Genomic DNA, 13848 nt, shown 5'->3' with positions numbered 1-13848 from the left:
GCCGCACCCTCTTCCGCGTCGTCTCCGTCGATTCCGTTCCAAGAGATTTGGGGAGATCCAGTGCTGACTCCCCGGGCGGCAGCGCTCTCCCCGCCGGATGCAGCCGAGGCAGCGCTGATGAGTGCGGGCTTGGCCTAGAACACAGTGCTGCGGAGGAGCTTGAGGAGGCCGGATACTGCTCCAGTTCTGCAGAGGAGCTTGAGTAAGAGAATTTCATCAAGTCATTGGTTCAGTCCATGCCTCAGTCTCTCACAAATGAACTGTTTGCCTAAATTCTTGATGCATTTACATCAATTCTGAAGCCTGCAATCTGCTTTTTACATCTGTTATTGTTATGATTATGTAAAGCAGTAAACTTCTTCAGATGAAGCCTCCACATTCTTGCAAAAAAATTTTTTTGTCTTCAGAAGGTTTTCTCTGCTCTTTGGACAGATCAAGTGATTGTGTTTGTTTCTTGTTGTAGAGTGGTGTGGGTGTTCGCTAGCTTATCACGAAGATAGGGGAGATCATCAATGTCATGGAGTACCAGGCCATCGTGAAGCAGAAGCTTCCCAAGATTATATATGACTATGCTTCTGGTGTTGAGGATGAGTGGACTCTGTAAGAGAACAGGGAAATGAGAAAACATGTATGGCTGCACAAGGAGTAAACCACGTTGCGCAGCACTTCTCGCTTCTGTCTCTGAAGCACAGGAGTACATGTTGGAGTATGAACATTGTTACTGAAATGTTGAACCATGTATAGTCTTTATGATCCATGTACAATCTTGTTCAAAATGAAATGTTGAACCATGTACTTGTTCAGAATGAAATAAAAAAAAATGAAAAACTTTGTACTCCTGAATTCCTGTGTTTCTTCCATTTTCCATTTTGTGTTGGAGTAAAACAGGAGTACATATTGGAGTAGCAGACAGTTGCCAGTATTAGCTGCTTGATCCAACACAAAACGGCTAGAGCCAGACCAATCTATACCCGGCAGTACTTCAGCAGTTGGATGCTTTATTTGCCGAAAACTACTTCGGAATTAGTCGTTGATTTGTGTCGTAGCTTCATGTATCAACAAGACATCGCAGCTGAGCTGTAAAGGAAGACGCCCTTGTCTTTTTAGCATTTCTTTCTTTATGTGAGGAATATCATATCCATTGCCGCCTCCAATTTTCATAGCTTCCTTTATACATCCATGGAGAGTCAAGAAAATTCGATTTGACTTGCACACCGAATAATCTTGGAAAGCCTGATCCATAATATCAAGATGTCAGCTCATTTTCCACCACCTCCAACAAAAACATATTGTCCCTGCAGGCCGGTTAATTTAAGAGCTGCCCCAAGAAATCCCAAAGAATAGACTCAAATCCAGATGCATACAGAAACAAATACTCCCAAAGAATGCAGCTCTATTCGAATTCCCCAAAAGTCTAGCACTGATTGCAACAACTAGGACTGCAAGCAAAGCTGTGGTAGTGAGGAAGATATACTTCCGTTTGAATACTTCAACATAGCAAGATAAACTTTTCAATGCAACAAAACTGAGATTAGGCTAATCAATTATTTTAATTGCAAGATTGCAACCTAGATGGAGAACAAGATCCAGAGCAAATAGGAATAGTAAAAAACAAGATCAATCAAAACTGCAATAAACTAATCCAGATTAGCTATCCAACCTAAATTGAGTTAAAATGTTCAGTTGTTACATAAACAAAAATCAAAGCAAGGGCTAAGGTGGTAAAACAAGTCGAACATTACCTTATCAACCGCAGTTACAAGTTCAGTTGTTGTTTTTGCCGTTGTTTTGTACTGGATTGACTGAATGGAATTAAAGAACCCCAGATCCAAGATGTTAAAATAAGGCGAATTTGCAGGTTGACATATGAGTTGAATGTCGAACCCATCTTGCTTGGCAGCATCACAAAACAGTTTATCATTAGGCGCAATATGAGGTCGGGCATTGTCTTGCTGTATGTATACAGGCTTATTGGTATCTTCACGTGGCCATTTAGCACGAATCGCTGATAAGACTTTCTCAATCAGAAAAATTCGAATGACCTCCTTTGTAATTGACTCAATGGGCTTCATTTCTATTGTCCCTGCAGGCCGGTTAGCACTCGATCTCTTAGCTGGTTCGTATGTCACGAAAGGGAAGCATCCAATTTTGCCATCAAAGGTGCAGTTGCCATTAGAATCAAATCTTGGTCGAGCAAGAGCAGTCATAAGCATGATTTTAGGAATGTAGTTCTTGTTTTTGCATGTCCGTGTGGGCTCATCTTCACCTTGAACCGTATAGTATCTCTCTATCTTCCGTGTGATGTTGAACCATTTCTCATCAATGAAAACAAAATCAAACAGTCCTTTAAATACCGAATCATTAGGTATGCTCATTGGGTCAATCATAGATAGACACCACTTCAGACGATCCTTCTTGTTCTTATCTGTCAAGTACGGCTTTATGCTGTTTGAGACACGCTTTATGATACCTTCTCGTTTCATTGAATGCAACTTGCTTTTACTGACATGTAAGTAGGTGGACAAGTCATCTAGTGTTGTACGGCTTGACAAAGGAAGACCACGAAGCACGGAAACATCCACTTCTAACTTCTTGCGGCCACACTTGGACTTTCCACTAGAAACATCAATCGGAATACCTTGATCCAGACAACTTTTACCTTGTTTCCAAATACGTTGTACTGTTCGAATGGGTACCGAGAATGCTACAGATACTTCCCTTGTCTCATGGCCCTTCAAGTTACCATTGTTGGCTCTTGCTAGCAAAGCTTCAAATATCGCTCTCCGTTTATCATTAGACACCACATTCCTATGAGCATTCTCTTGAGCATCTGGAGCATTTTCATTAGCAACTGGAACCCCAAAACCATGATCCAAACCTGTATAGTCAAAGATACATAGCAAGGTTATATGCCATTGCAGCCAAGAACAGATAAGCAAGGTTATTGGTATTGATACAATGACATAATTGTATTGATACAATGACATAATTGCCAAGAACAGATAAGAACATCTATCGAACTTTCATTATTGGAACATATTTGACAAACAGTAATTACCAATCTTGTGTAAATGTTATTTTGAATCATGCAAGTGTACATAGCTAGATGCCAATTTGGTGTAATACTGTGAAATTTTCAGATGTTCAAATTTTATCTTTGAAAATGAAATATTGTGATCGAGAGAGTTTACCTATCATCAACTCTTCTCTTGGTTCCACATTCAAATCAATATCACCAATTGGTCCTCGACCTTCAGAACTTGGTGGCACATTCAAATTAATATCTCCTAGTACTCTTGCTACCATCGGAGACCTCATAGAAGGAGACCTCACCACTAGAGATAGATGCATCCTCGGTGACAGCAACATCCTACTCAGTGGGGATCTAAAAATTGGCATGTTCGCACAAGGGGACTTCCTTTTCGCTGCTGGGGGGTTTAACACATTTGCACCTGAGGACTTCCGTTTCAGCAATGACGACTTCGTCATGGGCGAGCTAGTTGAAGCTGCAGGATCTCCTGGTTCCATTTGCATACTCCTCTGCCCTCCTGGTTCTTGAACATCCAGTCCTCCTTGCGCAGCCTCAAATTGTGGTGTTGCCATGAACAAATTCCTCTGCTTGCTGCTACATAGGGAAAAACATGAACCATTAAATCAGTGGAGTATTTGCTAGGAGGTAGGAGTAGTTCATAGCACTAAGCATGCAGAGGTGTTTTAGGGGACAGACTTTTCAACAAATTCAATTTCAGAAATCAAATTTTCCAATGCCCTTTGGACATTTCCCAATGTCAGTAGTTCATGTAACCAAATTTCATTCAATTTCAGATAAATAAATTTTCCAATGCCCTTTGGACATTTTCAGAAATCAAATTTGGATACTGCACTGCAGGAGCATCAATTGAACTACTCCTACCTCCTAGCAGGAGTATGACCTGAAAATGTATTGCTACATCAATTGTTCTTATGTCTGCAGGGGAGTTCAAAATCTGAAATCAACTACTCATCCAAAGTGCGTGAGCAGATAGGAAAATGTTCAAAATCTGAAATCAACTACTCATCCAAAGTGTGCGAGCAGATAGGGGAGTAAATAGAGTGTGCCAGCAGCTTCCAAAGTGGATCATCGGCAAATGACACATCCGAACATCACCCATTTGGCAAGTAAAGAAAGGGAAACAAGCAAGAAATAATCACACCTTGACTGGAAGGAGGCTTCACGTCGTCGGTGTGGTGATGTGCTGTGGGAGGGAGGCGTCATGTCGCCGGTGCGGGATGGAGGCGCCACATCCCCGGTGCGGGAGGGAGGCGTCACGTCGCCGGCGCCGTAGGATGGCGACGACAGCAAGACGGTCCACGGCCCACGGCGATGCGCGGATTGAGGCGGCAGCAGCATGCGGCGCGCGACGCGCCCTGCGCGCGCGGCGGTGGTGGATGGAGGCTGCGGCGGCGCGCGGAGGAGCGTGACGGAGAGGAGCAACGAATAGAGAAAGAAGGAGGGGCCGGCCCATTACGGAAAGGAGGGGCCGACTGGGCTGATGAACACATTACGGAAATGGAGAGGGCCCGACAGAAGAGAGAAATAGAGGGCAAAAGAGTCAATTCACATATTCCTTAATTTTGTTAAACTTGTCTGAAACGTCATATAAAAAAATCGGAGGGAGTATTCAATAATAGCCCATATGAGCAATATATAGAGTACACAGGAGGTACAGGATAAAGACTCTAGTAACCTAACATATACATATGGAATAAAGACTCTATATTCCTAACATTTTATACCCATCAGCCGAACATCAATGTTTTCGGCTGGAATTGTTGTTTATGACAGCACCAGAACATACATGGGAGAAGCAAATCAGTAGTCCTGAGTTACGATTGCAAAATAAAATCTTCGTCTACTTTGGCAAGATCATATATTGAAACACTAATCAGCTAACATTTTGTTACTGTTGGAGGTTTGGTTTTGTGTGGTCAGTGCTATAAATGCAACTTCGATCATGGAAAGAATCAAACATATAAGATATTCAATCATGGATTGTGGAGACAAGAACATAATATATTTGTCTTCTCAATTACATTTTCTTGCTGCTGCCCTTTACCCTATTTCTTTTTATTTACCAATCAATGTTCAACAATTACTTTGTAGAATCATATCTGTAGGCCATATGTCACTCCAAGTCAAACCAAAACCAAAAGTATTTTAATTTCTTGAGCATGACTGCCACAACCCCCACATGCAAGCCCCATTTGGTCCCTTTCAGATGCACTGTTGGACAGTCAGTGCATGCTGAGTGTACATTTTGTGTTAGACCGTAGTCTTTTCCACAACCTGACTCTATCCACTTATATAGCCTTAATAGGTCTCTGATTGATGGTGATGCATTACCAATCAACTCTGAATGATTCCTATCGCCTTTGGTCCTAGTCCAAATGCTAACTAAATAATTTCGATGAAGTAAAGTGCTCAGCAATCACGTCGAACTCGTCATCATGTAGAGCTTTGTACCATCTGCTTTGCATGATACAGAAACCCACAAAAATCATAAAACAATCATTCATCATGTAGAGTTTTGCACCATTTGTACTTGATAATACAGAGACCTCATAAATTTTCATTGCAAGCTAGCATACCCAGTCAGGTAGGAGAGATATTCTTGCTATTCATGGTTTGTTGTCAAAGTCCATGACCATCAGAAAATGGTGTTCTTTTCTTCATCAATGATTACTCATATGGATTTTGTTTGTCCTAACCAAATTTCCTAAATATTGTAAACAGAACATATACACTAAGTTACTGTTTTGCCATACTTATATAAGTTACTGTTTCACCGTACTTACAAAATGGCATCTTCTCAGTTTCAATATCATGCTCTAAACATTTTTTCCTGTTGTCTTTTGGAGGACACACTGAACATACAAGATGCATGCGTCTATACAGTTACAATTGCATGAAGGAAGCTACTATTGTTCACGACCATGCACAATCTATACAGTTACAAGATACACTGAACATACAAGATACATGCGTCTATACAGTTACCATTGCATGAAGGAAGCTACTATTATTCACGACCATGCACAATCTAGTTACTCTGATACCGATTTTATCCTTGTGACAGCCAAGTCTGGATGCCTGGAGATATCGTTCAAACGTGGTGGAATATATGACCTTGCACACCATGTGTACCTTCTTTTCAAGATCATTGGATAAGAGTGTTTGAGGTTAGCAGGTACTCCGTGGTTTATACAAAAGCAAAATGGATTGACTTGGAATGTGTTATGATATAAACTTCCATTACTCTTGTACTAGTAGTTATGGAACATAAATAGTAGAGGATGTTGTAGTATTAACAATTCAACATATTGGTATGGAGATATTTTTAAATGTACAATGCGCTTACTTTGAAAGAGTATAAACTCTTTTGTTTGCAGTGGAAACTGATTCCGTTTTGACATTACTAGCAAAACATAAAAATATGGGGGAAACCAGGCTGATGTTCTTGTCGCGCCATCTGTGGCATGCAGTTCCTTCCATAACGATATGTGGTGCTGTGACACTTACTGAAGAATGCATCATGTGAACCTGCAAATAATTGATGTTTCTTATTGTTTTCATGGCCTCCTAGTTGGTTGTGACCATCACGTACTTGAGCTTCAGTGTCTGCGAAACACATTTCGTTACTGTGGTAATTTTTAGGATTTAGTTCATTGGAATTTTGACCATAATCCCTATCAAAAAGGCACTAAAGTTTATTTTTTTAAGTGAAAGAATATGCCAAGCAAAAAGGATCTTTGAAATTACGGTGTGATGCTAAACGAACGAAGGGCTTGAGTTAACAAGAACATAAATGATAGACCAAATCGTCCAGCCATTGCACTTCTGTTTTTTGACCTTACAATTGTTGAAGCACTTCCAGTGAACTGTAGAAATCCAATCTCTAAAATTTACCTATAAATGACGTACAAATTGCCAGGAGCATAACACGTACAGATGTTGACAATTGTTGAAGTACTTCCAGCTAACTGTTACTTTCATGCATTTACTTGTGTATGCGTCTTTAATTTACCAAGCTTGACCATGCGCGCAGTTCACCCCTCAGCTGCAACCGCCGGGCGCGAAGCCGATCCTGGACTGCGCGACGTCGTAGACGACGCTGAACGTCTGCTGCTGCGTATTCCCGATGATCGCCGTGCTATCCGTCGGCGCGAACGCCAGGCACGTCGTGGAGTCGTCCACGTCGATGAGCACGTTCCGCGTCGCGAGCTTCAGCGTTGCGCCGCCGGAGAACGCCATGCCCACGGCCGGCACGTGCAGCTGCGACGCCTTGCCCTGGAAGCACGTGTCCAGGATGGAGTACGCGGGCGCGCGTGGCACCCCGCCCATGGCCTCGGCCACCGCCTTGCTCAGCGCGTTGTACACGCTCGTCGGCAGGCGCGTGATCACCGTGCCCGAGTCGATGATCGTCGGCAGGCTGCCATACTCTGACGGCGACACCGCCAGCGAGCTCCCGCCGACGGACATCCCGGCCAGGTTGACGAAGTAGAGCGAGCCATCGAGCGAGCTGGACGCCATGGGCGTGTACGAGTACTGCCCCGGGTTGTAGGACCCGATGGAGAGGTACCCCGCCGACGCCAAGGTCGGGAGGCAGTAGGTAAAGGAGTATCCGAGGCTGGGCGCGAGCTGGTAGAGCAGCGACAGCTTGTTGCGCGCGAGGCCGATGAGCCCCGCCGACCGGCCGAAGAGACCCTCGTTGTCATGGCCGCAGCCGTAGTAGAAGCTGGGGAAGTTGCTGGAGCCAAAGGAGACGGTGTCCTTGCTCAGGTACCCGACGGAGAAGGAGCTGTCGCCGTAGCTGGCCTGGTAGATGCAGACGTTGGAGACGGAGCAGGCGGACGGGTTGAGCGTGGCGGCCTGAAGGTCGTCGCACTGCGAGGCCGAGCACGGCACGGAGGCGTAGGTTGTCGATGCTTGGGGGTCGTAGAGTGGGCCCGTCTGGCGGTGGCATGACACCTTGCAGGGCGAGCACTGCAGCCAGGTGAGCGAGGAGCCCGTGTCGACGACCATTGCGTAGGAGGTCGCCGGCGTGCCGAGGCCCAGGCGGGTAACGTAGTTCCCCACGCCCAGGGACACGCCCGGCGTGAGCGGCACGGAGGCGGCCAGCGAGCCGGACAGGTGGCCAGCGCCGGCGGCGGGCTTCTTGCGGAGCGACGTTGGGCGGCGGGACGGTGCATTATTGTAGACGAGGCGCGAGGCGAGGTGGGCGGCACGCGCATCGTCATGGATGAGCACGGCGGAGAAGGGGAGGTCGGAAGGGAGTGGCGCCGGCGAGCAGGGGCTCTGCGGGTGGTGCAGCGTCAGGTGGAGGCCCGAGCTGTTGAGGTGCTGGAAATCTGCAAACAATATGACGTACGCAATCTTATCGAAGTATTCTTGGAGACAAGTCTACTCGTATAATTCGATCTAAGTATCCATGAAGTACATTATTGTTGATTGAACACGAACTCAGTTTTTACGAATGAATTTTTTGGTGACCTCTTTGTGATTTCGTCTGCATATATATGTTCAAGTACTAGCTAGCTAGATGGCGACACTAGTCACTCACTGTTACTGAGTAGTTTTTCAGTAGAAAGCTGAGTGATCCCTTAGCTGATGATTGCTGGCTCATCATGCATCACTGTACCAAGCACCAGTTAATCACCGTTCCAGCTTATCTCGCAGCAACAAGCTTTCAAGCTAGGTGCCGTGCGCCGCTGCCCGCTGGCATATAATTGCATCGTGACCCAAATTCTGATTCGTGCTCCATCGTTATATCGTGAGATGAGTAAGACAGCTACGTAGCACCAAAAAGATTAAACATCGGGCATGCATCAAGGCGTGCAGAACTGAACGTCTAAACCACACCAATAATGCTTCACAAACGGCCAATACGAAACGAGGCCTGTGACTTAATTATATAGACCGTGTCACTGCACCTCCTACATATTTGTATATGCAACTTACTAGATTCCTTGATTTGAGCTTCGTTTGTCCCTATGGCTCATGCATGTAGACCAATAATAAACTCAGAACAGTAGGCCGACGGTTTTGGCATCATCCAAGTGTACGCCATTTTTACGTACTCGATAGCAATGGTACTACTCTCTCTATAGAGTACAGCCGGGGCCTTTATATATGTTTTTGCCTAGCTAATCTGGATGCCCGGCCGTGGTACGTACGTGCACAAGAGATAGTCAAGCCATCATAGGGAGTGAGTATACTGTATGTATACTAGTGTAGGTATAACTAGTCACTCTCATGGAATACGTGCATAAGAATATGCATGTGTGAGTGTATGTACGTATGAATCCCCGTATGAACAATATATATAATTAATTAAGACGTGAACAAGAAGGCTCTCCGATTTGCTAAACGTACGTGATGCATGCAAACAATACTGCGCATATATGCGCCAGATCGATCACCATTCGTGTTCGGTGCATGCATGTATATTGTGCCGCAGCCTCGTTTTCGGTGGATTTTGTCACGGACGCGCGGGGTTTGCATGCCTAGCTTAATAAGCAAACGTGTACACGCATGTGATCGATCACAGCGTGTGTGATCACAAATCGAACTATACTCAGATGCATGCATGGCTAGCTTTGACGGCAAGAGGCAGAGCCCTTACGATCGGTCTTATCAGTTAGGCTGGCCTGGCTCGCACTAATACTTACGTCGTCCCAAATTTAGTCCAACCCAAAGAAATACGTCAAGGAAGAGTACGCTATAGGATCGTATATAGTTACAGGAGAAGGGAGAGGGTTCACGCAAATATCTGTATACCGTACCAGACTGCTTGGTTTTTTAATTTCTTTGGTCAGATTTTGCTGCCCAAGTACAAAAAAGGCTCCCCGTATATAGTAGTACAAAACAAGTACATAAACTAGACAACGTTCTGGTCGGTTTTCGATAACGATGACCGACACAAGTGAAGCATCGTATCGTCTACAGTGAATTTGTTTAGTAGACAAGCTTAGTCACGACGGTTGTTGGCTGGATCGAGCTCTTTGTTACGAAACAAATAATTAAGGGAAATCAGCAAGTTGGACCCTTTGCATTGGTTGGTTCATTTATAGCTTGACGGTGCGTGTGGGCATCAGTGTTGCTAACGACGAAGTACAGTCGTCTCTTTTCTAGTCTGCTAGCTAGTGTAATAATAGGGAAATTGTCATGTGTTTGTTGCAACTTTTTTTATAGGTCATGTTGTACGTTGGAGGTCCGACAGGAAAAAAAGGAGCATTGTTCCATGCTGCGTTATAAGATAGGTCCATACTAACAGATAAGCTAGACCATCGAGGAAATTAAATGGGAACACTGTATAAGAAACTCTACAAAGGTATCAAAAGATTAGTGGCAGTCATATCACTATTTTCATAAAAAAAAATTATACAGATAAGAAAGAACCTAATAGAGATTATATATATACCATAAATAAAATGTGATATAAAGTACTAATACCACATATGGGTCCACAGTAAAGGTCATCTCCTCACTTTATCTTGACAACAAGCCAAAGGACAAAAATAGGCCGATTAGTAGTAGTACACAACATCACAATTAATCAACAGTAAACAAGAAATAAAAACCATGTGGACCTAGTGACATTTGACGCACCATCTACCACGGTTTTCTCGCTATCTAAGCTTTAGATCTCCGAAATAAAAAAAGCTTGGTCATCTCGTACAATGCTACATATGGTGGTTGGAGCTGAATTGGAGGCGGCAGCAATTGAGATCACGGGAGAAAGGCATGGTATTCATGTGGAATAGTGTTGTGCAAATCTGGAAGGAGTAATGCACTGCCGCCACCCAATTCAATGGGTCATGGGGTTTCGGACAACAAAGGGACTGGAACAAGAATTTGTGATCTCAAAACGAAAATAAAAGGACTATAGTAAAACTTATTTTTTTCATCTTATCTACAAGTCCTATAATAGAATGGACCAGTGCGACACGAGGCATAATACGACCGTGGGAAATAGAGTAATCTATCAACTTTTTTCTTGACCTGAACAAGACTGTACGTCGTTGTCAGTGCTTAAAAAAGAAATGGATATCTTTATACGTACTGAATTGTCCAAGAACTAACCCTGCTTCTACGTCTTGTAAATTTCCATGACTCATGAGTCACGACTGTTCAGGTTCAGCACTAGACAACTGCGAAGTATCTAATGTTGTGAAATCATTAATTGATCGATCCGATACCAACCATATTCACAGAAAATTAACGGATAAATGAAGAGACGAAGTAGTTGACAACAAAATTGTGATGGGAGTATACAAACCATTGATTTGCGAGGCGCAGGCGTCGGTGATGTCCCTGACAGGAGTCGCAACGGTGAAGAGAAGGGAGCAGGCAAGAAGAAGAGGAAGCAGCTCCATGGTGTTCCCAGCCGAAAGTTTCCTCTTGAGGCCCTGCGGTATGATCAGGCTAGCCAATGTGCTTGTGGCCTTTATATAGAGAAATATTCCTACACGATGTGTGTGTGTGGGGGTGGGGGGGGGGGGATCTCGCCAGTAGCTTTCAGCTCCTCCAGTTTAATCATTTTGTACAGGAAACCTCTAATATATTCAATCATCATGCCATCTGCCAAATAATTAAGTACGGCGGTGAAGATAATCATGTTTAGTAATTACTGTTCTTTAACCTCAATCTTGAGTAGATTTAGAAATCTAAGCATATTAGGATGGTTACCAATACCAATAGAATGTTCTGTTACCAGAAAGATATTAGGATGGTTACCAATACCAATAGAAATATGGACACAGAGAGGTAAGCAGCCCAACAGAGTTGTAACCTCTTCTCTCCGGATTTTCATGGCCAATGCAAAATAAACAAAAAAATGCTCCAATTGGAAGCAAAAGTCTTAACTTATGAGCTTAACAAAAGTTGCAACCTCTTCGCTCAAGATTTTTATGTCCAATGTTGATAAACACCAAATGTCCCAGTTGGACGTAAAGACCATATATAAGGTCAAAAAAGTCGCGACCTCTCCTAACCATATTTTACGAAAAACGCAGCATGAGATGCTTTTCGACCCATCAGACGAACGAAGTAGTAGTATTGATATGGAAAGAAAAAAAACGCACATCAGCCAAATGGTGCTTTAGTCTCCAATCCATTTCTATTTGAATTTTATTTGCTAAATTGCTTTAGATTTTGAAATGATGGAGATGAACCTATGGCCATGATGTTTTGAGACAAGGTAGATGCAATTATACCTCATTTATGATATGAAAGGTTCAATTATGGTGGAAAATGTCTTTATTATTGATTTACATTAGCTATATGTGTGAGCATATTTTTTATTGGTTTTTAATGAATTGGAAAACTCCAATTATATTTTTTATATTTTAATTAATTAAGGTATATAGCAAACTCTAATTATATTTTTTATATTTTAATTAATTAGTAAGCTCCAATATATAAACTTTAGGTATGAGCATATTTATGGTTGATTTTTAGTGAATTAGAAAAATTAGACATGATATTTAGGTATATAGAAAGTTACAATTATATTTTTTTATTTTAATTAATTAGCATGTTCTCAATATGGAAACTTTAGGTATGAGCATATTTATTTTGATTTTTGAATTAGAAAATTTCGTCGTGATATTTAGGTACGTAGCAAGATACAATTATGTTTATGTATGGGCGTATTTATTTTTCATGTTTTCTTATTGAGTCATAGATAAGGTGTTGAATAATAAAGAAAATTTCTAGGGATGGTACAAATAAATACTCATCAGAAGCGGACCTGAAAGCATGCAAAAGGCGGCTCCTCCAACCCGAGCCAATTGCCGGTAAGAGATGACGAGGTAATTTATCTGTTGGTGATCACAAAATATTCTAGATGTTATGAATTTGGATTTACAATAATGATATAATTGTAGATGGACAAAAGATGGATGTACGATGCGAGCCGTGTGAGCGCAGAGTATAAGAATGGCGTGGATTGTTCCTTGGTACGAGCCGCGACGCACAAGTCAAATACACAGTCTCAATACATGTATTATCCATGCGTCAATTGCGAGAACAAAAAGCAGTTCTCCACCACCCAGCAGATACATTCCCACTTGATGCCCAGGGGCTTTATGCCTGGCTATATATATACCCGTTAGACAGAGCACGATGAAGCTGAGATCGTGCAGGAAGGGCAATACATTGAAAGAGAAGACGAAGACATGTGCACCGATATGCTAGTTGGTGAATACATCGATATGCCGCCTGCCGGAGATACGTTGGCCGATGATGATCTAGAGGAGATGTTGGCCGACACCGACGTCGATGATCTGGAGCAGATGTTGCACGATGGGAAAGGGAACTTTACTAATGAAAAAGAGTATAAAAAGTTCCAGCATATGTTAGAGGACTTTAAAACATCGTTGTTCCCGGGCTGCGAGAAGGAGCACACAAAGTTGCATACCGTGCTTTCACTGCTGCAATTGAAGGCAAGCAACGGGTGGTTTGATAAAAGCTTCACAGAGTTGTTACTATTCTTGAAGAAATTGCTTCCAAAGAAAAATGTGCTATCAGAAAACACATACCAGGACAAGCAGGTGGTGTGCCCATTGGGGTTGGAAGTACATAAAATATATGCATGTCCAAACGATTACATGTTGTATTGTGGAGAGCATGCGGACATGCAAGCGTGTCTCGTCTGTGGTCCAGCACGGTACAAGTGTGATGGTGATGATATCGATGGTGAAGGAAAGAAGAAAAGGTGTCCCGTGAAGGTGATTTGGTAGTTTTCTATAGTCCCCCGTTTGGAGCATTTATTCGTGAACAAAAGGCATGCCGAACTGATGAGATGG

General features: G+C 43.0%; 2 protein-coding genes across 2 annotated transcripts; both read right to left on the bottom strand.

Annotated features, from left to right (window-relative positions):
- Nucleotides 1-404: 404 nt before the first annotated feature.
- Nucleotides 405-4654, bottom strand: LOC133926765 (uncharacterized). The gene is made up of 4 exons (XM_062372835.1): nt 4194-4654; nt 3192-3622; nt 1743-2878; nt 405-1233 (listed from the first exon to the last, which is right to left on the bottom strand). Exons 1-4 carry the CDS (start codon nt 4388-4390, stop codon nt 1024-1026), a joined length of 1974 nt encoding a protein of 657 aa, XP_062228819.1. The 5' UTR covers nt 4391-4654; the 3' UTR covers nt 405-1023.
- A 2171-nt stretch (nt 4655-6825) lies between these two features.
- On the bottom strand, nt 6826-11472 carry LOC133926764 (aspartyl protease family protein At5g10770-like). Its single transcript, XM_062372834.1, has 2 exons — nt 11319-11472; nt 6826-8388 (listed from the first exon to the last, which is right to left on the bottom strand). The coding sequence occupies exons 1-2, from the start codon at nt 11413-11415 to the stop codon at nt 7094-7096; spliced, it is 1392 nt and encodes a 463-aa protein (XP_062228818.1). The 5' UTR covers nt 11416-11472; the 3' UTR covers nt 6826-7093.
- Nucleotides 11473-13848: the final 2376 nt, after the last annotated feature.

The sequence above is a fragment of the Phragmites australis genome, chromosome 8 (genome assembly GCF_958298935.1).
Source record: "Phragmites australis chromosome 8, lpPhrAust1.1, whole genome shotgun sequence".
Lineage (NCBI taxonomy): Eukaryota > Viridiplantae > Streptophyta > Magnoliopsida > Poales > Poaceae > Phragmites > Phragmites australis.
Note: the sequence above shows the minus strand (reverse complement) of the source record. Positions and strands in the feature narration are given on the sequence as shown.

Excerpts from the sequence above, each read along its gene's own strand:
- LOC133926764 (XM_062372834.1), bottom strand. The coding sequence starts at position 11,415 with ATGGAGCTGCTTCCTCTTCTTCTTGCCTGCTCCCTTCTCTTCACCGTT. Across the intron at positions 8,389-11,318 it reads CTGCGCCTCGCAAATCAATG|ATTTCCAGCACCTCAACAGC; the intron begins GTTTGTATACTC and ends TATTGTTTGCAG.
- LOC133926765 (XM_062372835.1), bottom strand. The coding sequence starts at position 4,390 with ATGCTGCTGCCGCCTCAATCCGCGCATCGCCGTGGGCCGTGGACCGTC. Across the intron at positions 3,623-4,193 it reads GAAGCCTCCTTCCAGTCAAG|CAAGCAGAGGAATTTGTTCA; the intron begins GTGTGATTATTT and ends CCTATGTAGCAG. Across the intron at positions 2,879-3,191 it reads AAGAGAAGAGTTGATGATAG|GTTTGGATCATGGTTTTGGG; the intron begins GTAAACTCTCTC and ends TTGACTATACAG.